At 34.4% G+C, this 24933-nt stretch overlaps 1 protein-coding gene across 4 annotated transcripts in view; it reads right to left on the bottom strand.

Annotated features, from left to right (window-relative positions):
* Positions 1-7157: 7157 nt before the first annotated feature.
* The window catches only part of LOC122032004 (protein trichome berefringence-like 7), a 37343-nt gene continuing 19567 nt past the window's right edge, over positions 7158-24933 (bottom strand). For 2 of the 4 annotated variants that reach the window (XM_042591244.1, XM_042591245.1), the window contains 3 exons: positions 19760-19918; positions 7828-8108; positions 7158-7591 (listed from right to left, as the gene is read on the bottom strand). In XM_042591244.1, coding sequence (XP_042447178.1) covers positions 7572-7591; positions 7828-8108; positions 19760-19918 — 460 coding nt within the window. In that variant the 3' untranslated portion in view covers positions 7158-7571. The remainder of the gene's footprint in view (positions 7592-7827; positions 8109-19759; positions 19919-24933) is intronic. The other 2 variants (XM_042591246.1, XM_042591247.1) reach the window with 2 other exon arrangements.

Genomic DNA, 24933 nt, shown 5'->3' with positions numbered 1-24933 from the left:
CTCTAAAGATGTGCTAGCAACCTTAGAGGATCAGCAATGGTGGAGGATAGGGAGAGAAGAAAGGTAGAGAGGAAGAAGAAGGAGGTTAGCAAAACCAAATGAAACTCACACTTGTGAATTAAGCGGCCGGCCACCTTTTGAGGCTTATAAACCTCCATGGGATTTCAAGAGTCACAACTTTTGATCTCCCTCATGAGGTGGCAAACACATGTGCTAGCCTTGATGATGTGGCACATCATCATTAGTCCACTTAATGTCAACCCACAAATGAGGTGGCAATGGTCAAGTCAAACTTGACCTTTCATCTTCCTATCAAGTCAAGTCAAACTTGACCACTTCTCTCCCATGGTTGATCAAATCTAACCATTGGTTCAAGTCAATTTTTTAATTTAATGAATCTCTATTTATTGAATTAAATTGGCTCAATGAGTCTAAGTCCAAATTAGACTCATTTAACACATGAACCAAATTGAGTCCAACTCAATTAGTTTACTTTGGATTACTCTTAATCCAATTTGGTTCATCACATGAACCTAATCCTCTTGGTTCATCAAATGAACCTAATCTCCATCTAATTGTCCTTTGTGTATGACCCTATAGGTTCTTGTAATGTTGGCAATGCTCCTAAACCCATTTAGAAGCATAAGTAATGAGCGGTGTCTAGCAACACATCATTACTACCCAAGTTACAAGAATGTTGAGATCCAACATCACCTTGTGACTACTAATTGTGACTCTTCACAATATGTGACAATGTCCTTCTATCCTAGACATCTAGATTGATCAATGTGAGGCATAGACCGTGTCATCCTCTGACCAATCTAAATCTTGAACTCCGAGTAGACTCACTCAATCAAATGAGCTCAATATCTGATATTGACTCATTTGGGTATGGCCATACACTTCGTGGTCTCACTCTATCAAGAATATCGATGTCACTCCCGTCATATAGGAGGGATAGATCCCATCTACATCACTCACATCCCTCTGCATAATTTGTTATATACCCAGTAATCACCTTTATAGTCCACCCAGTTACGGGTGACGTTTGATGAAACTAAAGTACATAACTCCTTATGTAGGGATCCATGGTGACTTCAGGTCTAAGGACTAATAGTCATACTAATAGCCACATGAGAAAGTATATGACACTCATATAACGATCCATGATACTTTCTCATGGTGGATCATTCAGTATACATTCTCCAATGCATACCCATGTGCCAACTTGATATCTCTATATCCATGAGTTGTGAGATCAAGTCATCGAGTTGACCTACATACTAGTCTCGTCACATTAACATTGTCTCTGAATGTTAATACTTGACTAGGAATGATTAAGAATAGTGTTCCCTATATCATCTCACTATCGATTCAACCAATCAATTGATATAGGTAAGAACTTTTTACTCAAGGACGCTATTATACTTAGTTATTTGGCACCAATATAAGTAAGTATAATAACCATAAACAAATGTCTTTATATACATAAGAAATATGATACGATGAGTCCATACAACAATCATCAAATGATTGGCTCTAGGGCTCTAACTAACAATCTTCCACTAGCACTAGTGTCAATCAGTGTAAGCTCTAAGGCCTAATGACCTAGTGTGATCATCATGCTTTCTCTGTGCCAAAGCCTTGGTTAAGGGATCTGCGATGTTAGCCTCTGTGGGTACTCTGCAAATCTTCACATCTGTTCTATCGATAATCTCTCGAATGAGATGGAAGCGTGGTGGTCAAAGAAACTCTTTGTGTTGAATCATGCAACAAACTTTTCAATTTTTCCCTTTCAACTATATATAATTCAAAATAATCACATGCAATCGTCCATCTTGAAGGAATTTAAACCTTTGGACATACCATGACCATAAATTCTCTAAACCCTTCTCTTTCTACAAATAATCTATTATAATCATTCTAGTTAATGTTTTTCTAGATGCATATTAATCAAATTTCTAAGAAGTTAGACACACCTCAGTCTCTCTTGAACCTACTAGTAAATTTTTTTTACATGAGGTCATATAAGATCTCAAACTTGTTCCATTCTTGTATGAATAAAAAAAATCCTTATCACAATATTTGCATTAGCTTTAATCTCCTTATTAGCATTAGTAAACTTTATGAAATAATCTCATATCTCACTTCTTGATTTTATTTGTTTTCACTTGGTTACCTTTTCTTTATAATCTATAGTTGTTTTTATTCCCACTGAAGGACTAGATTGTAATATCGAACAACTATTATCAACAACTATATTTAATAAATCTCTTTGCATTAACATCTACTATAGATGATCTACTTATATATAAACATAATTTTATCAAAATATATACATAAAAGTGGATTAAATATTCATGAATCATGATTAATACCACCGATAAATCCAAATATTAAACATTCATTCATAATTTAAAATTTAAAACCACCCTAACATTTTCTTCATCGGTGGCGAGATTGTGAGGGGAGAATGTGCTGGTGCTACGAGAGATGATGGGAGATTAGTGTAGGACCGTTGGACCAGCTAGGAGAGGGTTGTTCGATAGTCCTGTAAACACAAAAAAGCAAACAACAACCTTCCTCGAACTCTTTAAGCTAACACTTGCATAAATAATAAACAGAAAGTAAATTAAACATTAAAAAGACGAGGAACCAGTATTTACTTGGTTACAACCGATGTGGTTGTTAATCCAAGGAAGATAAAGCCCACTATCAATCTCCTTCAGGCGGAGAAGCCTCGTACAGCAATGAAGCGCAGAAAATAGAAGCTTAACTCTAAACTAAAGTGCACAAGCGTTGGAAATGAATTACAGGAGTTCGTTGAAAAGCTTCTAAACCAAGGCTATATTTATAGTCTTGGTCGGGGCGCCCCGAAGGGGTTCCGGGCGCCCTGGGGGGATAAAACTTTATCCCCAACGTTCAGATCGAGTTTTGACTCGATCTGGTCAAATTCTAGGTATGGGCGCACTGAGCCATTCCGGGCGCCCCGGAGCAAAAAGTCAACAGTTGTTGACTTTTTGTCCGGAACCTCTTCTCTGGTTCTGTCTCGCCTCGGTCCGGGTCTTCTGCTCCGGATCCGCTCGCTTGGGTGATCTCTGCCATCCGGAAAAGGGCTCACCCGAACCCAACTTCCGGTCATCTCGAGCAGGCTTCCGCTCCAGCCCCTTGTCCCTCGGAGTCGTCGCATGATTCCTTCTCGTCCGCCAGCGTACTCGTCCGCAGTGTTCGTCCCTTGGTCGCACCGAGCCCGTCGGCTCTCTCTCGTGCTGACCTTCTCGCTAGCTGCGTCTCTTGCTCCCCGAGCAATCTTCCGCTCCGGCTTCTCATCCCTCGGAACCAGCGCACGCTTCCTTCTCGTCCACCGGGGTACTCTTCCGCGGCACCTCGTCCCTCGAACGCACCGAGCCCGTCGGCTCTCTCCCCGTGCCATCCTTCTCGCTAGCCGCTCTTCCGCTCAAGTACCTGTGCTCCTAAACTCCTGTACACTTAGACACAAGGTTAGAAATACACAGGACCTAACTTAACTTGTTGATCACACCAAAACAACCTTGAGGTTCCAACAATCTCCCCCTTTTTGATGTGATCAACGCAAATTAAGTTAGGGTCAAAAAAAATAGATATGAAAATTAAACAATTTTCAATTTTCAATTTTTCAATAACGTGCAACAAGATAGAAAGATTAAATTTCAAAAAAATTAAATTTCAATTTTTCTCCCCCTAGACTTATACTTTTTCTTCTCCCCCTTTGATCACATAAAAAATTGGGGTTGCAAGAAAAGTCTAAAGGTTGACACTTAGAAATTTATAAAAATCTATCTCAATGATTTTCAGAAAAAATATTTCCAAGTCAAGGAAAAATTTCTAAGTCAAAAATAACTTGTGAAAAAATTTCTTAGTTTTTGCTATCAAGAAAAAATCTTTCTGAGCCCAAAACTTTATGCAAGAAAAACTTTAACAAAATTGATAACATTTTAAAAAAATTTCCTATGCATTTATTTATTTTATTCTAATACTTTTATCATAAAATTTTAAATTTCCATTTTAATTTATCATAATTTCTTAACTTTGAAGCAAGAAAATTTGAACATGTAGAAATTTGTATAAATTGTAACATGTCATTTTATATTATATTTTGAATTCCTAATTTGCAAAGATATTTTGATAGTATAAATTCTAATTTAATAGAATTTTTCGACAATATAATTTGTAAAATTTCTTTCGGCGATGTCTTTACTTTACAAAATTCTTTCAGAAGAATATTTTATAATTCGCAGAAATATTTTGTCATAATTTCTAATTTGCAAAAATCTATCGACAAAAAATTTTGTAATTCACAAAAGTTTTTCGGCAAAATTTCTAACTTGCAAAATTCTTTTATCAAAAGATTTTCTAACTTGCAAAATTCTTTTATCAAAATATTTTGTAATTCGTAAGAATCTTTCAAGATAATTGGTAAACCGAAACACTCTTTCGATAATTCAATTTTTAAATCACAAAAATCTTGAGGTAACTTTTCTATTGAATTATTCGATAATTCAATTTTTAAATCACAATAATCTCGAGGTAACTTTTCTATTGAATTAACCAATTGTTCTGAGGGTAGAGGTCATACCTTACTTACCTCATCGGTCGTTGGTTCTCCCCCTGTTGAATTACTTTCTTCTGAAGACTCTCCCCCTTTCTCGATGCTCATCTCGGTTGAGCTTTCTTCATCTTTAGGTGGGTCTTCTGCTATGATTGCTATTTCGGCAATTTCTTTAGTCTCGGATTTGGCTTCTTCTGATTCTTCATGAATTTTCAAGAATTTTTCCCAAAGTTCTTTTGCGCTTTTGTACTCGCCAACTTTATTGAGATCTTCATTTGGTATTACGGTTAGAATGTGAAATTCTGCCCGACCGTTTGCCATTGACTCGTCACATTGCTTCTTGTTCCAGAGGCGTAGATCGAGTTCTTCTCCATTCGTTGTCTTTGGTGCTTCATAGCCAAATTTTAATATTAAAGAAATATCAAAATCAGAATTAAGATATACCTCCATTTTTTATTTCCAAACGGCAAACTCCCCCTCGAATGCTGGTGGGTAATCGCTAGCTCCGGCCATCGTTTTGTTGCTTCAGACGGCGGTTAGTCCTTTTGAGGCGTCTCGGCTCTGATACCACTTGTAGGACCGTTGGGCCGGCTAGGAGAGGGTTGTTCGATAGTCCTGTAAACACAAAAAAGCAAACAACAACCTTCCTCGAACTCTTTAAGCTAACACTTGCATAAATAATAAACAGAAAGTAAATTAAACATTAAAAAGACGAGGCACCAGTATTTACTTGGTTACAACCGATGTGGTTGTTAATCCAAGGAAGATAAAGCCCACTATCAATCTCCTTCAGGCGGAGAAGCCTCGTACAGCAATGAGGCACAGAAAACAGAAGCTTAACTCTAAACTAAAGCGCACAAACATTGGAAATGAATTACAGGAGTTCGTTGAAAAGCTTCTGGACCAAGGCTATATTTATTGTCTTGGTCGGGGTGCCCTGAAGGGGTTCCGAGTGCCCTGAAGGGGTTCCGGGCGCCCTGGGGGGATAAAACTTTATCCCCAACGTTCAGATCGAGTTTTGACTCGATCTGGTCAAATTCTAGGTCCGAGTGCACTAAGCCATTCCGAGCGCCCGTGACTGCTCCGGGCGCCCGAAATGGTTCCGGGCGCCCCGAGCAAAAAGTCAACAGTTGTTGACTTTTTGTCCGGGACCTCTTCTCTGGTTCAGTCCCGCAGTCCCGCCTCGGTCCGGGTCTTCTGCTCCGGATCCGCTCGCTTGGGTGATCTCTGCCATCCGGAAAAGGGCTCACCCGAACCCAACTTCCGGTCTTCTCGAGCAAGCTTCCGCTCCGGCTCCTTGTCCCTAAGAGTCGTCGCATGATTCCTTCTCGTCCGCCAGCGTACTCATCCGCAGTCTTCGTCCCTCGGTCGCACCGAGCCCGTCGACTCTCTCCCGTGCCGACCTTCTCGCTTGCTGCGTCTCTTGCTCCCCGAGCAATCTTCCGCTTCGGCTTCTCGTCCCTCGGAACCAGCGCACGCTTCCTTCTCGTCCACCGGGGTACTCTTCCGCGGTACCTCGTCCCTCGGATGCACCGAGCCCATCGGCTCTCTCCCCGTGCCGTCCTTCTCGCTAGCCGCTCTTCCGCTCAAGTACCTGTGCTCCTAAGCTCCTGTATATTTAGACACAATGTTAGAAATACATAGGACATAACTTAACTTGTTGATCACACCAAAACAATCTTAGGGTTCCAACAATTAGGAGTAGAGTAGGGAACCTCCAAGGCAAGCAGGCTCGTGAGTCATGGCAAAGGGGGTGATGGTGACAATGGGAGTTCGAGATGGGGTTGAGTGCTTGTGTTAGCTACTGCCGACGAGTCAAGGTGACGACAAGAGTCAAAGATAGGGAGCGACAAGTATCAAAGTTGCACGGAGAGCGTGAAAGGAGGTGGTTGAGAGCACCACCAGTGCTACTACACTAGTCGTTGTGACTTGCGTGAGGATGAGAAACTCAAGGAGGGCTGCATTAGCAACAATCAACGAGACTCGAGAGTTAGGAGGTTTGATCAACGACCTTAGCGGCGGTCAAAGTGATGAGAGGGCTAAGACGCTAAGTCGTTCAACTTCGAGTAGTCTAGAGGTGTGAGTGTTGACCATGAATCATAAATTAGATATTTTAAACTTTGATTTGAGCATAACAATCAATTATTATGTTGTTAGCAATATTCATTATGCTAATAACATAGTAGTCAAACTGATATTTTTTATTTAATTAATTTAACCGTATTTAAATTTTTAAAACAAACCAAACCGATTTAATTGAGATTTAAAAAAAAAACAGGTCAAATTAATCAAAACTAAACTTTTAAATTCAATCGATTGTTAATTCAATTTATCCTACCTTTTATTCTCCCCTAAGTAGATATGCCATTGCATCACAACGATCCTCGAGACCTTTTGAGGCATGATTTTTTTTTTTTTTTTTTGTAAATTGCTAAAAAGAATAATACAATTGACTAATTATTACATGAGTAAATACATACATGTTTAGCATTTCAAGAACAAAGTTGATGTCCTTGTGGATAAAGAAACCAAGTTCAAATTGCTTATAATACAAGCAGAAACCAATAAATTTAAACGTGAAAACAGTCTACTAAGAAACTGAAGTATCTCATCTGCAAGCTGTAAAGTGAAGCCAATTTCTCTAACTGCCAGCTGTCAAATACCATGTTCTCATATGTTTCTCTCATTTAATTAAGATACAAAGCTCCCCATGGATAAAAAAAATACATGCTCTTCCAAGAAAAGTAAACAAATTCATGTTGTAGTATTATACTTTACCCCTTCCATATACAAGAACTCGGAGGTAACTGAAAATCTTATGAACTAGAAAAAAAATGGACTGGAGCTAGTGTTCTTGGCTGGCATTAGTGGAACCTACTCCATCATAGGTGATCCTGTGCTTCCTCTGCACTTGCCATGTTGACACCACAAAAGAATAATAAATTGTAATAAGGTATGAACAAGATATCATGCCCTCCATCCGTTATCCTAATTTTCTCCTGCCTACATATTAAGAAATTACAAAGATCAATCCCAAGCATCAATCTAGAGGGAGCAGCCACTGTTAATCATCAACCAATTGTTATATGCAGCAATTTCCAACTCCATACTAGATTATGACATTGTTCATATAATCAACAACAGTGTAGTTGAAAATTAGAAATTGGAAACTATCACATATTTTAGAAATTTGACATAAACTTAATGAAATCATGCACGGGAATCTGAACCCAACTCACCTTTTCTCGGAAGATACGAGAACAAAAGCTCATTCCAAGTATCTGGCACGCCAGGAAGACACCAATGGCTGCAATCAAGAATCGTAGGAGGATAACTCCAGGCACCAACATGAGCATCACTTCTGTATGCTCCCATTGAAGTCACATTGAGTACAGTGACAGGAACTGACATATTTCCAATGACCTCAGATATTATATCTGCAAACTCACTTCTGTCATTTGCTTTGGCCTCGGATAAAGGTTGCTTTGTCACTTTGCAGACTTTTTGGTTTGAGCCACTGCTGCACCAGATAATCAAGTATTAAGTTGCAGGTTACCTATTGAGCAAATTCTACATTGTATATTGGCTTACTATGATAAGCATAGAAAGAATGGAGAGGCGCAGCAATCAAGAAATTCAAACAAAGAGAAGAATGAAATGTTTTTCAATCATCTCAGGATCCATAACCACCACAAATGTGGGATTTGGTGCAATCGTGCCTATGAATTGATTCAACTTTTATGTGGCAACTCTTTAGTTCGTGAAAATTCATAGCAACAGCTAGACCCACACACATTTTAGAACTGTCAATTCAACGGTTCATAAAATTTTGACCCTTAACGTTAACCTTCAAAGAACTTCGCCCATGACAAACCAGTGATGGTCGTTCCCAATCCCGGATAAAGGAGAGTTGCATTAGGTTACCAGCCAACGTTAAAGCTATGACAAATATTCAATAAATGGATCCATTAAATTATTATGTTAATGCTAGGCTGTTCCCGAAAGAAACGCGTTGTAGGATCCGACTGGAACGTATTGACAAGCACCGTTACATCTCCAGAGGAACTTGGGTGTAGTGTTAAATATATAAGAGTTCTCACACCATAGGTTGAATAAGAACAAATATAATAGGAAAACTAATAATCTAAAATTTGAAACATGAAATATAGGAACCCTCACTGGTAAACCAATAGAAGTAGTAGATAAGATGATTATGAGAAGAAATAGTATTTTGTATGTACAAGAGACAATAGGTAAGCAAGAAGGCAAGATGATAGAGAACTCAAGTTTTAAGTTACGGTATGCAGGAAAGAGTAAAACAAGAAATGAAATGGGTATTGTTGTAGATAGTTCGTTAAAGGATGAAGTTGTAATAGTTAGAAAATGAAATAGAATTATAACCCTTAAGATAATAGTGGTGAAAGAAACTATGAACAAAATTAATGTATATGCATCGCAAATATGATTAAATGAAGCTATCAAATCAAGGTTTTGGAATAACTTAGATGAAATATTACAAAATATTCCGCTTAATGAAATAATTTTAATAGAAGGTGATCTAAATGAGCATGTTAAAGTAAAAATTGAGGAATATGAGAAGGTACATGGGGGTTATAGGTTTGGAATGAGAAATGAGGAAGAGAAAACTATATTAAATTTTACGATAGCATATGACCTTATATTAGTTAATATATTCACGTTCAAAAGTGGAAATAATAAATTGCAAATAGACTTTCTTATGGTTAGGAAGAAAAAAAGATTTGTAAAGATTGCAAGGTTGAAAAAACTTAACTACACAACATAGGTTAGTAGTGTTGGATATACGCTTCAAACATAGTATCAATAGAAAGAAAATATATGATTTCTAAAATTAAGTGGTGAAAGTTAAAGAATGGGAAGCAAAATATATTTAAGGAGAAGGTAAAAGTACATGCATTAGATGAAATATACAGTGACTCTAATACAACATGGGATAAGATGGTATCAAAGTTGAAATTAATAGCTAAGAATGCACTCGGTGAGTTAAATAGACATGCACAACTAAGTAAGAAATCTTGGTTGTAGAATGAGAAAGTACAAGACAAAGTAAAGGAAAAAATGAATAGCTTATAAAGAATTATATATTTGTCAGAACGAGGAAAACTTTAAAAAAAATATACAATATCCAAGAAAGAAACTAAGAAAGTAGTGAATGAAATAAAGAATGAAACTTTTGAACATTTATATCAAAAATTAGATACAAAAGAAGGGGAAAGAGACATTTATAGAATAGGTAAAATGAGATAAAGGAGATAAAAGATCTTATCTAAATAAAATGTATTAAGGATGAATGTAATAAGATACTAGTAAACAATGGAGAAATAAAAGCGCGATGGAAGAGGTATTTTCATCAACTTTTTAATAAAAATTTAGATGACTAACTTAACTTAGATAATTTAAGTAAGTCAAATGTATATAGAAATTTAAATTTTTATTGTTGAATTCAAACTTCAAAAGTAGAACAAGCTTTAAATGAGATGTACAATGGAAAAGCCATTGAACCAGATAATATTCCGATAGAAATATGAAAGTGCTTAGGCAAACAATGTATTGAATAACTTACAAAATTATTTAATGTGATATTGAAAATGAAAGAAATGCTTGATTAATGAAGGATAAATACTCTAATTCCCTTATATAAGAATAAGGGAGATGTACAAAATTATACAAACTATAGGTGTATTAAACTAATGAGTCATACTATGAAACTTTGAGAAAAAGTAATATAAAAAAGATTAAGGAGACCTCGGTTACCAAAAATCAATTTGAGTTCATGGCTGAAAGGTCGATAATAGAAACTATACATCTTAGACAATTAATTAAAAAATATCAGTAGTAAAAAACAAGATTTATACATGATATTCATGGACTTATAAAAAACTTATAATAAAGTCTCAAGAGAAATTATATAGAGAATTATGAAAAAGAACGGTGTTAGCATAACATATATTGAACTAATTAAGGATATGTACGAGGATGTAATGATCAGAGTAAAAACTTCAGGCAGAGTAACTGAAGTGTTTTTAATAAAGATATGATTATATCAAAGTTCAGCTTTAAGTCTCTATTTTTTTACACTAATTATGAACGAACTACTGGTGCATGTTGTTTATTTTGGTAGATGAGACACGTGGAGTAAATGCTAAACTAGAATATGGGCAGGAAATACTAAAAGGGAAAAGTTTTAGACTTAGTAAAATAAAGACCGAATATATGAAATTTAAGTTTAGCAATATTAGACGTAATGAGATAATTGTTAAGATAGGAGATGACGAGTTGCCTAGAACTGAGAATTTTAAATATTTAGGATTATTTTTGTAAAAGAATAGAGGGATTGAGAGAGATGTCTTACATAGAATACAAGCAGGATGATTGAAATGGAGGAGAGTGTTGGGTGTTTTATGTGACCGTAAAGTACCTCTAAAATTTAAAGGAAAGTTCTACAAAACCACAGATAGACCTGCTATGTTATATAGAACTGAATGTTGGGCTATGATTCGGGCACATAAGTAGAAGATGAGAGTTGCAGAGATGAGAATGTTAAAATGGATGTGTGAATATACGAAGATGGACAGAATAAGCAATGAGAGCATTAAAGAGAAAGTCGGAGTTGCATCTATTGAGGGAAACTCCGAGAGATACGTTTGAAATGATACGGGCATGTAATTAGACGATCAATAAATGCTCCAGGACAATGTGAAACTATGACAAACACGCATATCTAACGAGGAAGACCAAAAAAGACTTGGTTAGCAACAATAAAACAAGATCAAATTTATTTAAGTATAGATGATGATAGTTGGAGATAGATCTCAATGGCATAAAAATATCTATATAGTCGACCCCATCTAGTGGGATAAGACTTGGTTGTTGTTGATTGTCGTTGTTATAACATTAACCTTCAAAGACAATTACAATTCACAGTTCGGAACTGTCAGTTTGTGGTTTGGTTCACAATTTGCGACAATTCAAAATTATTATTTATATTTTATTTTAAAAAATATTTAAAATTTACAAATGTGCAAAATAAAAAAATAAAAAGATCATGTATTTATTTAAGTTGTCTATCTATCCACTTAGGATATAAAGGAGTTAAAATCACGTAGTTCATTAGTCCCTTTTGTATTAAAATTTTCTACTTTGTCCTTTGAAAATTGCATTCCTTTTATTATTTTTGTAACTTTGGTTGTGTTTGACTTCCAAAAAGTCTAGAGTTAAAGTAGATCAAAAATAATATTATACTAAACCCTAAACCATCTTTGTTTTTTAATACCAAATGATTGTTTATCTAATACTAATATGATTATATTTTAGTGTGAGATATATTTCACATAAGTTATTCTTTTGATTAATTTTATATATTTGATGATAATCTTCACTATATATATATAATATTTTATTGTTGAATAAATTATATCACTTGACAAATTTATTATTAGATATTTCATATAAGTCAAATAGTCTATGATAAAAAGATAGAATAAGACCAATAAGTAAAGTTAAATTAATAAATTTAATAAATTAAAGGTATTATAGTCCCACATTAGAAGATTTAAGATGTAGGTTAAATTTTTGACTGAATAGAAATGTACAATAGTCACACATTGAAATTAAGCAAATGATTTAATTTATATTGAACTATACCATTAATATTATTAAAATATAATTCAATAATATATATATATATATATAACTGGTGGTTTGAATCGGTAGTTCAAACCGCCGATTCGTCGGTTTACTTGGGGCCTAACCCTTAATCGGCCCGTCTAGAGATGAGTTGGTTACAAGTTGGGCTTGTTGAACTGGGTTCACGGCCGACTCAACCCATGGGCAAGTCTAGCAGCAACATTGTCTAGAGGTAATTCAATTTCAGCAATTTCTCATAAACTTAACAAAACAATTGCATGTTTTAGTGAGCTTCAATTCTGATTGAAAGAGAGTCAAAGATAAAGAAATAACTTTTAGTCTCAAAGAAGGGTTGAAAATAATTTATTCAAAGAAATAACAATGTAAATACTACTGAGCAGATTTAGCAAACACTAATTTTTACAATGAGGTAAGTTCATTTAAGGAATATTCACCCCCATGCTTAAAATGATGATAAGCAATCCTATGTAGATGTATAGAATGAGTTTCAATAAAAGTCTTAGAAAGACATGTCACTATAACCATGAGGTCATTAAACGGATCCCAATAGAGAGATTCCTTTATACGAGAGTATTGATATACTGCCACAAATCCACAGTTAAAAATTGGACAGTCAAACATGTCTTCGTGAAAAAACAATGCATTACTTATGGTCATAAATGTGCCAACTCGTGCAATAGACTTCTCTTATAGTTTGAGTTAAAGGCAATTTGTGTGGTATATGTTATATAAAAAAGGATAGTCTAGTATACGAAGATTCCACTAGTGCAGATCCTAAGGAAGAGTTTATTATATATAGTCTTGCTTTGCAAGAGGCTGTTTTCAAAACTCAAACTCATGACCTCTAGGCCAAGTCATACGGTAATACTTTACCATTACACCAAGGCTCCCCTTCATGGTTTATGTTATATCTATAAAAAAAAGGTAAAAATTATTAAAGAAAGGATGTAGTTGTAATTTTTAAAACTTTTTGGATCTTTTTGCAAAAGTGCAATTAAAAAGCAACCGACTTACTTTTTTTCCTCCTTCCCGTGACTTCTTCCACATCAACCCCATCTCTTTTTATTCTCTCTAACCCTAACTCTACTCATAAATAACATCCAAATTTTATCCCACTAGGTAGGGTTGTCTATATGGATCTTTAGCTCTATCATCTACTATATCATCATCTATATTTAAATAAATTTTATTTTATTTAATTATTGCTAATCAAGTCTTTTTCTAATATTCCTCTTCCTTATTTGATATGTATATTTGTCATAGTTTTACATCGCTTAACCGGAACATTTATAAGTCATCAAGTATATTTTCGTACCATCTTAAATGTGTCTCTCGAAGTTTTCCTTAATAAATGCAACTCCGACTTTCTCACTAATGTTTTAATTTCTTATCTTGTCCATCTTCGTATGTCCACACATCCACCTTAACATCCTCATCTTTATAATTCTCATCTTCTACTCATGTACTAAACATAATACAACATTTAGCTCCATATAACATAACAAGTCTAACTATCATTTTATATAACTTTTCTTTAAGTTTTAGAAGTACTTTACTATTATATAAAATACCTGACACTCTCCTCTATTTTAATAATCCTGCTTGTATTCTATATAAAACATCTCTCTCAATCCCATCATCTTTTTACAAAAATAATCGTAAATACTTAAACCTCTTAGTTCCAAACAACTTGTCATTCCCTATTTTAACAATTATTCATTATGTCTAATATTACTAAACTTAAATTTCATATATTATATTTTTACTCTACTAAACCTAAAATCTTTCACTTCTAGTGTTTACCACCAAGATTTGAGTTTACCATTTACTCCTTCATGTATCTCATTTAACAAAACAATATCAAACAACATGCACGATGGTACCGTCTCTTGGATATATCCAGTAAGTTTGTTAATTAGTGTAAAAAAATATAGACTTAGAACTAATCCTTGATGTAACCCTATCTTTAGTTCCTTGATGTAACTCTATCTTTATGGAAAATATTTCAATTAATCCGCTTGAAGTCTTCTCTCTTGTCGTTATGTCCTCCTATATATCTTTAATTAGTTCAATATATGATATGATAACATATCTCTTTTCAAGAAATCTCCATATAATTTTTCTTGAGACTCTATTATAAACTTTTTCTAAGTCAACAAATATTATTTTATTCTCGATATTTTTCAATAAGTTGTCTGAGAAGATGTATAACTTCTATTGTCAACTTTCGAAACATGAATCCAAATTGATTTTCGGTCACCATATTCTCCTTAATCTTTTTTCAATTACTCTTTCCCAAAGTTTCATGATATGACTTATTATTTTAATACCCTTATAATTTGCACAATTTTGTACAACTCCTTTATTCTTATATAAGAGTACTAAAGTACTTATCCATATTAATCAAACATTTTTTTTTTCAATATCAATTTAAATAACTTTGCAAGTTATTCAATATCTTGTTTCTCTAGGCACTTCCATACCTTTATTGGAATATCTAGTCAACTACTTTTCTATTTTACATCTTATTTAAAACTTGTTCTACTTTGAATTTTACAATAAAAATTTAAATTTCTATAATCATTTTAGTTACTTAAATTATCTAAATTAAGTTGATCACCTAAACTTTCATTAAAACGATGATGAAAATACAACTTCCATCACTCTTTTATTTCCTCATCATTTACTAGTATCCTATTGCACTCATATTTAATACATCTTTTTTGGATAAGATTTCTTATCTTCCTCTCTCCCGCTTTAGCTATTCTGTAAATGTCTCTTTTGCCTTATCTTATATCTCATTTTCGATATAAGTGTTCAAAAGTTTTATTTTTACTTCATTCACTGCTTTCTTAACATTTTTCTGGGTTACTGTATATCTTTAAGTTTTTCTCATTTTTACAAATATATAATCCCTTATAAGTTGTTCGTTTTCCTTTCACTTTTTTCTGTACGATTTATTCTACCATCAAGATTTTTTATTTGGTAGTGTACGTCCTCACTAAATACGCTCTTGGCTACTATTTTCAACTTTGATATTATTTTATTTCATGTCATATTCAAATCGTCAAATATTTCTCTTAATACTTGTACTCCTACCCTCCTTAAATATGTTTTGTTTCTCATCTTTCAACTTCCACCACTTAATTTTAGGAGTCGTATATATTTCTTCTATTGATACTATGTTTGAGGCGCATATCCAACACTACTAATTTATGTTGGGTAGTTTAGTTTTCTCCAAAAACGGCCTTGCAATATTTACAAATATTTTTATACTTCTTCCTAACCATAAGAAAGTCAATTTGTGATTTATTATTCTCACTTTTAAGCATGACCAAGTGTTCTTCTCTTGTCTGAAAAAAATATATTAGCTAATATAAGATCATATGCTATCACAAAATTCAATATAATTTTTCCTTCATTTGTTATTCCAAACTCATTACTCTCATGCACCCTATAATATTCTTTATTTTTCACTCCGACATGCCCCTTTAAATTTCCTCCTATTAAAATCATTTTGTTTGATGGAATATTTTGTAATACTTCATCTACGTCATCCCAAAACTTAGATTTGGCGTCTTCATCTAATCCTACTTGAGATGCATATATCTAATTATGTTAATAGTTTCTTTCGTTACTACTATCTTGAGAGATATAATTCTATCTCCTTTTCTAATTAATTTGCAATTCCATCCTTTAACGAAGTATCTACAACAATACCTACTTTATTTCTTGTTTTACTTCTTCCAGTGAATCATAACTTAAAACTCCAATTCTCTATAATATTTGTCTTCTCTCCTACCCATTTGATCTCTTGTATACACAAAATACTAATTTTTCTTTTAATTATCATATCTACTACCTCTATTGTTTTATCAATGTGTTCTTTGTTCCGTGTTCTAAATATTAGACCATTAATTTTGCTATAATATTTATTCTTATCCAACCTATAATGTAAGAACTCTTGCATATTTAACACTATGCTCAAATTCTCATAGAGATGTAACAGTCCTTACTAATATGTTACAATCGAACCTCGTAATGAGAACTTTTGCATATTTAACACCACCTAAGTTTTCAAGATATACGGTCCTTGCCGAGATGTTACAATTGGACCTGCAACGCGTTCCTTTTAGGAAACAACCTAGCATTAGCACAATAGTTTAATGGATCCATTCATTGAATATTTGTCTAAATTCAACGCTGGCTTGCTACCTAATGCAATTCTCACCCTTTCACATCCGAGCTTGGGGCCAACCATGGCAGGGGCTTATCCGAACTCTCTTCATCATTAAAAAAACACTAAAATTCCCCTCATGTTGTCGTCCTTCCTCACACTTTGTCGTCGTTGGCAGCCAATCGTCGTCGCCATCTTTGACACAGTCATCATCGTCGTTAATGTTCCATAACAACGAGCACGATTAGACCCTTCAATTTTCCTTTCTAACTACCTTACACATGATTAAACATACAACATAAATAATATTAGGGAAAAAATAATTTACAATTATATAATTATGAAGTAGGAAGCAGATTAAAGTTCTACTCTATCTCCTTGATTGTTGTCATAAATTATTTTAGTGCTTGATGATAGGAAATAAATAAGAATTTCATTGAGAATTAAATTAGACCTTTATTAGGGGAATATTAGAGATAAATTCTTTAAGATTTATATTATGTCTCGTTAGAAAAAAAAAAAGAATAATTGTATACTTATATTTACCTCTATTTGCTTGGTCATGTTTTTTATATTTACTTGTCCTTTTCATAATCTAATTGTTGTTGCTCTGTTAAAATTTATTAGTGAAACTTACAATACATAAGTTGAAATCTAGAAATAACAAGGAAAGCTTAAAAGAATCCCTTTAAGAAAATATGAATCATAATGAAAAATAATAAGTGAACCGATAACAAATAATTATCTTGAAATAGTCCCCTACAACCAAGTAATAGGAAAAAAAGCTTCAACTCATCGCTCATAAGAAAGTATGTAACTTCTCAACTAAATTAATAAAGGAACGGGCCTAACCCTTGTGTCGTAGAATTTTGGTTCTACAATTTATAAAAGACGTGAGATTATTTACACCAAATTAGTAATAAAATAATTCTCTATAAATATAGAGTGTTTACGTTGTGCTTTAAAAAAAACTTTTGAGTCTTTCTGTGAGTTCATAGGCTTTGGCCAAATTAAGATGAGTTTTCCTCACTGAGTGAATTGCAAATTATTTACCTTATTCTCATGTGAGAAGCACTTCAGGTGAATTGCAGGTCATTCACCCTATATATGTATGCATATGTGCATATGCATGTATTTCGTATTGGGGGGTTGTGGGTCGTTCACCTCATGTATATATAATACATCCTTATCGAGTGGGGTGCGAGTTGCTCACTCTTATCTTATAATTTTATATGATGTATTTTCGTATCAGATAGCTTGTGGGTCATTCACCTTTATTGATAGGACACTTCCTTGATGGATGGATTGCAAGTTGTTCGCCCACTTAATAAATTATGTTGAGTTTTTGGATAAAGTAAGACCATAATGTGTGTAATGTTGAAATCAGAAATTAAAAAGAACTGAAGAAATTAATTAAGAAGAGAATAAAAGATGAATAACGAGAAAAGAGTAATAATCAAATGGTGTTTAAGGACATGAAAATATAAATTATAAATTATATTGTTGTCCTTTTTTATTATATTTTCATGCGTGTCTCTCCTTTCTCCACTTTGCATTATGTGTTCATTATTCTTTTCCTTTGACCTCTAGATTAACAAACTTGAGACGATCTTAGAGATTTAGTCAATATATGAAGGGTTGCTCGGAGATGCTCAGCAATAGTTTTGGAGACAGGTTTTGTAGAGTTGATTTAATTTATTTTTCTTTATTACATAGATTGTTATTTTATGCAATTTTGGTACTTTGGTGTCTTATTTCATTATCAGCATGAGGCTAGTTTATCAGTCATGTCATGGATATGGCAAAGTCATTGTTTTAAGACAACCAACTTATTAACATTTTCTACATCATTTAATGAATTGTTACATATTCATGTTTGTATAGTCTAGTGTACCCTGAGGGATTATTTATGATTTTTGATCCGAGAAGAGAGATTATCCCTCATATAGGGATGAATGCCTATGGGTTGTGATAATTTAAGAGTCGATTTCACTAAGTTGCTTGTAGACATTTAAGTACAAAATGAAGGTTCAAGCTATTAAAATTACCTTACAAGTTGTGGTAAGCAATACTTTATAAACTATATTAATTATTTTTAATTCCATCGCGAACTATTCAATTTAATTTATTTTTATTTTTGAATTTTTTTTATCATTAGACGATCACAACTCTTGATATAAATACATCTAATCCAATTGGTGATCTTAAGGGGCTACTTTCTACAAAAGAAGTAATTTTATGGAACTTTTTTCATCCAAAAAATAATTATACAAATTACGAGGAGTTAACTTCTCTAGTGCTCTACCTCCCCTATCCTTTTTCTTATTTGATATTTTAAATCAAAACATTCTTATTGTGATCAAAAATAAAGAGACCTAGGTCAAACTCTTGTTGCACTTGCAGTTGAATCAATACTAGTCAGTTAGAAAGTTAACATCAACCCCATATGAAAGGGATGCATCTTTATAATAGAATAGTGAGTCCCAGCTTGCCTCTGAATTCTATTTCTTTAAACTCTTCATTATTATGTTTTTATTATTATTTTTGATTAGGTGTATTATTTGATATCTTTTATCAAAATAGGTATTAGTTTTTCTTCAATTTTTGTGATGAAATTGATATTTATAAATGGTTCCAAGATTAACAAAAATGCCATAGAAAAAATTGTATGGGTTAATAGAAAAGAAATTCATAAGATAGTTACCCATGGATTATTCATTTTGAAACCATTCTTCTCTCCTTAAAGTACTTCTCCAAGAGTTCAACTCTCTACAATTTATATCTTTTAACATATTAATTTATTCTGAATCTAGTTTGCAGCTAGAATATTTCGATACTAAAATGAACAATAATAATTACAAAAAAGTAATTTCCCTAGCAAAATATAACAAAAGCATTATATATTAACAAGAAAAAAGGAAGATTCATTGGTTGAATTGTTATTCTTACATAACAATTGAAATATATTAAATATTTAATCTAACTGAATTACCCTAAAGATAATTTAACTTGTTCTTAGAAAAAACCCAAGGAATTAGTTTTACATAGCTGCATAATATTAAGTAGCATAGAAATACTAATCACAGGTAAGAAACTCGTGTACATTAACAGTGAAGGAACAGATATTATAGAAATGAATTTCTAAGGCTGAAGACAGAAGTTCAAACTTCCAAGCATTAGTTAACTGTTTGGAAAATTGCGGAATAGAGAATAAAATTCATTTACCAGTAAAAAGAAAATAACGCTGGCTAGGAGGGAATCCTTTCGAAGGAGACCACTAATTATATTTAATAAGTATGCATGATTACCTCCAATGAGAAGGCTCATAAGTTCTGAAAAAGACATGAGTTCTGTTTGTGTTGACCTTTGTCTTAACCCAAAAAGCCCAAGTGTTTAAAGCAATTCTAAATGCAGTTTTGATAGACATTCCAAGCTTCACTGCTCCTTCAGCCTGGAGATAGCAACCACTACAAAAGGAAATAATATCTCAAATTCATCACCCATTGCTAAAAAACTTACCGATAACTTAATTGAGCCATGCACTAGGAGGTTGATGAGTAATCTGCCCCTATACATCTTCAATTACAGACCAGACCCATTTTTCTTATATGCACTATACTCCTTAAATAATAAAAAGAGGGCAAACCATCTCATGTATATTGATGTTTAGACCACCTTATAAGAAATTGAGAGCAGCCATGGTCATTAGCATGTTTAATCCATCTTAATCTTTTTGTATTTTCTTATTAGTATTTTTGGTGTTTGAAGGGTGTTCCTTGTTGGGACCAGTGGTGAGATAAGAGGGGTGAATAGTAATTGTACAATTCTAAACTACTCTTGCTACAAGTTTAGCAATGTCACCAAAAGATTAGCAGCAGGAATAAAAACAAACATAAGAAAGCACATAGCAATAGCTAAAACAGAGGTTTACATGGTTCAAAACTCTCATTTCTACTCCACGCCCTATAACTCTTAGTGAGTCACTATTAGAAAGCCACTATCTTTTTCCTTCATGATGAACTATTGAATATGGATAAACCTCTTATGGCATGCAAAAGTTACAAGAGCTTAATGGAGGAACGCTTAAAGATTACAAGGAAGAAGCTCTAAATTTAACCAATCCAATTTTTGTCACCCTTAAAGCCTTCATCTTGCTCCATATTTTTAGGTTTCATTCCTCTTCAATCTTCACTTGTTGTTTAGCTAATCTTTTGTGGATTAGCAACCTAAGTTTGTCAACAACTACTTGAGTCAACTGAAATCCACTAAGCCACTATAACGCTTAGGTCATCTGATCATTGTAGTTCAACTATGTTAGATCAATGGCTCCTTCTGGCTATCATATTGTAGCATCAGTCGACTAACCCCAACTCATTCAATTGCCAAGTTGACTCAACCACAAAAAGAAATATTTTGTTCATTGAATGATCACCTGAGTCGACTCTTTAGTCAATTTCAATTGAAACCTGAATACGATCATCCTAATAATCGAGTCTCGGTCAAGTTGAAGACTACCCTTGCCTAGGAGTACAAGTCTCTCAACTCTCACAACTCACCACCATAACTTTGTTGGATTTTCTATGTGTGAATCTATGCGTGTATAAACATGTTTTCAAAAAACATACCGTGGAAGCGAAATAAATTTCTAAATTATTACAACACATATGACATGCATCCGCAGAAATACCCATGTACACATAACCATAAATTAAAACTTCATTTAGAAATTATACCTGTCGGATGACGTTTAGTGGAAACGACAACAACTAGAAACCTTGCAAAATTTCCCTCTATCGATATCCACACTGAGTTGTCTTTAAGACGGCTTCACAAGCCACAAGTTGTTTCTCTCCGTTTGGTACTAGTCAAACTAGGAGACGACATGAGAGAGGAGAAAAACCCACGGCTTGATTTGGTTCTCAACAGCAATTGAAACGGGGTGGCACCAAAAGGAGATTCGACAGTGCACCCTTGTAGATACGGTGATGCTCCAAGAATTCCGGCCACCTTTTGGCCCGAAGAAGGAAGGACAGGTAATGCGCGTAGATTATATATGTAATTTTACATTATTTGACACACATCTACTTATATTTCATGTCTATGATCTATGTACTTTTGCACCCTTTTCTATCATATTTCAACATAATTATTACTTTGCATCCGGAGATCTGCTCGGTATTTGTTTTCATTTTCAGGAGCAATTTCTAGCAGGAAATCTAGATTTAAGGATGCAAAAGAAGATCACTTGAAAAAGATCTCTTCCCCGTGGTGAGGAAAGCAAAAGAATGCAGTGCCCAAGTCAAGTTCCAGAAGGTAGCCATGCCCAATGGTGCGGCCAAGGAAGCAAATGAAGACAGGTCGTGCCAAATGGCACGGCCAGGAAGAAGAAACAGCGTAAGAAAAGGGGAGGTCGTGCCTAGAGGCACGGTCGTGCCTCTTGTTCCAACCAATTTTTGAAGGAGTCATACCAAAAGGCACGGCTAGGAGCTTGCCCATGCCTTTTTCCATAACCAGATTTGCTGAGGCCGTGCCTGGAGGCATGGCCATGCTTCCAGAAACGCAGATTTGAAGATTAGGCCATGCCAAATGGCACAACCCGAAAGGATTAAACAGAGAAGACTCTATTTTGGTCGTGCTATCAGGCACGACCAGAAGCCAGAGAAAGCTTTGGTCGTGCCAAATGGTATGGCCAGGTGACCAAAGCCAGAACCAGCTTGGCTCTGGTCGTGCCAAATAGCACGGCCAGTGAGCCAAAAGGCAGTTTGGTCGTGTCTCTAGACATGGTCACCCCGTGCCTTACCTCTATAAGAGGGGTACTTCATCTCCTCCACAAGGGAGGAAGTTTGGTGGACGGAAGGAGACCATCTAGGTTAAATCCTTACATCCGGAGGCATCGTCTTAAGCGATCTGAGGCCGCCCTGTTGCTCCGTCCTCGTCAGCACGCCAAGATCTACATCTAAAGGCTTAAGTCGACATCAAAGGATAAGATTTTCTCCTCTTGGATTTCTATTATTATGAGTGTTTGGATTGCATTTCTAGCTATTATGGAGTAGGTTTAAACTGTTCTAGAACGTAGGAAATAATTGTAATATGTGAATGTTGTAAACTCTATTGAACTGTCAATTCCCCTTGTTTGATGAAGCTTGTATGCATATGTTCTGTTCGATGAAATAATTGTAAGAAGACTTTCTTTAAGGACATGAATTTATCTACCTAGATTACATTTCTGTATGCGTAGATTTCATTTCTGTAATAGATACATTGCTGTGTGTATATAATCTGGGTCTGAGCATGAACCTGAATTTTCATTGAATAGCATAGTTTGTTGTCTCTTCTAAGTGTACACTCCGATATAGCTCGGCATGGCCTTAGGATACTTGTTTGAAGTTGAGTATCTAAGGTAATTATGGAACGTAACCTCCTAAGGGAGAATAATTCTATGTATAGACAAGTCTATCACTTGACGTAATGGGCTTCCCCTAATCATATGCCACGCAAGTGACCTACGTAATCTAGAGACGTAAACCCGGGAGAGACCTTGTGACAGGAGGTACTCTACTAAAAATCCGGACTCTCTAGATTACTTCTTCACTTGATAGCATACTTGGTTATTGGTAGGAGAAGTACTCTGATACACCATCACGGGATGGTATTCGGTAGTAATTTAGATTGCCCTGCAATCATATAAGTAGAGAACTAGGGAAGGACAAATTCACAACATTAATCATTACAATGAATCAACGGCCTAGAACATTCACAGAACTAAGGACTTCCTCAATTTACTTTCTTTTACTTTCACATTTTAGTCGAAAATCTCAAAACAAACACTTATCGATTTTGTCTATCTAAATTCAAAGTGCAAAACCAACTAGCATTTAATCTTCAGTCATCATGGGATCGACTTATAAATTTTATTATTTAACAACGATCGTGCGCTTGAGGTTTATCACATCAAGTTTTTGACGTCGTTGCTGGGAATTGAATGTTTGAATCTAGTTAGTTTACATTAGAATTTGTCTAGACAATTCCTTAATTCTTCAATTCTTTAATTCTTTAGCTCTTTAGCTCTTTAATTCTTTCATTCATTATAATCTAGTTAGTTTTCATCTTTGCATTATATTCCCTTTTTTGCATTTTATTTTCTTTCCTGCTTTAATTTTGTTACTTCATGTCTATCTGTTTCTAGCACATTCCCTTTCAGATAGACATGGACTCCTTGAAGGCGAAGTTGATTGCTCTAATTCATAGGTTCAACCAAAATGCAAACATGAATTCTTATATTATTTTTTTTATATTTGTTTTGCAATAGGTCATGTGAAAAGTACTTGTCCATCATTATTTGACCTGTCCTTATGCGGTTCCATCCCCAACTACAATCAGAGATCGGAGCAAGGTTATTGTGAGGCTTGTAAAGTAGCGAGTCATTCCATTGCAACTTGTTTACAGATAAATAATTTGGTGAAATCATTGGCAGAACTTGAAAGAAAGCTCAATAAAGTGGCCTATTCAAATTCACATTATCAAATATCCAACCAGAGAAACCCCCAAAATTTTTTTGAAAATAATCACAAGTAGGAAGGCAGAATTATTTTGGTCCGACAATGAAAGTTCAACCAACATCTCAAGAAGATAGATTGGAAAAAATGACGAAAATTTTGGCCAATCAAGCTCAAATGCTCGTGGATATGAAGCAAATGATTAAGAGCAACAATGTAGACTCATCTTACATTGAAACACCAACTCTACTCTCAACTTGGGAGGACCTCAGATGAGCATTATATGTGAATATGAGCTTGAGGAATAAGATAATAGAAGCTTCATCCCACACTTTGAAAGATAGATTATGGGAAATGTGGGAAAGCTTCAAAGTCTCTCAGATTCAATCAACTGAGATGAATAATGATAATGTAAATGAGCTTGGGACAAATGAAACAGAGAATCTAACAGAGGAGTGTATTACTCTAATTCCAATACCTCCTATTGTCAATAATCAAGAGGAGTCTTCCCTTTGGCCTGCTATTGATGAAGTTGTGGAAGGAAGTGTAGGGAGCTGTGTTAAGGAAGTAGCATCTCAAGAATCACCCCTTTGATCACATAACCAATTGATACTATGGAATTTGTAAGAATAAAATTGGTTGATGATATATGTATAGGGACCACCACCTTTAATTACAATACCACCTGAACCAGAGCTAGAACTATCAATTGATTCAGAAGAAGTCGCATCCACTTGTTTAGTACTTTCGGTACCTCTCAACAATGTAAGGTTAGTATTTCTAGTGATCTTGTAGAAAACTTCATAGAGGTACCTATGATTGATTTTGTTGAATGTATTCTATTTTTTATAACTGCTTAACTAAATTTGATATGGTTCTAGTTCTTACTTATTTAACATGTATGTGGGAGGTATGTTTTTCTTATGGGTGTGCAGGTTTTCAAGAGACCAAATATTGGATGCTCGCCCTAAACCATCTTCGACCGC

Source organism: Zingiber officinale, chromosome 11A (assembly GCF_018446385.1).
Source record: "Zingiber officinale cultivar Zhangliang chromosome 11A, Zo_v1.1, whole genome shotgun sequence".
NCBI lineage: Eukaryota > Viridiplantae > Streptophyta > Magnoliopsida > Zingiberales > Zingiberaceae > Zingiber > Zingiber officinale.
The sequence above is the reverse complement of the archived record's forward strand: the minus strand, read 5'-3'. Positions and strand labels throughout refer to the sequence as shown.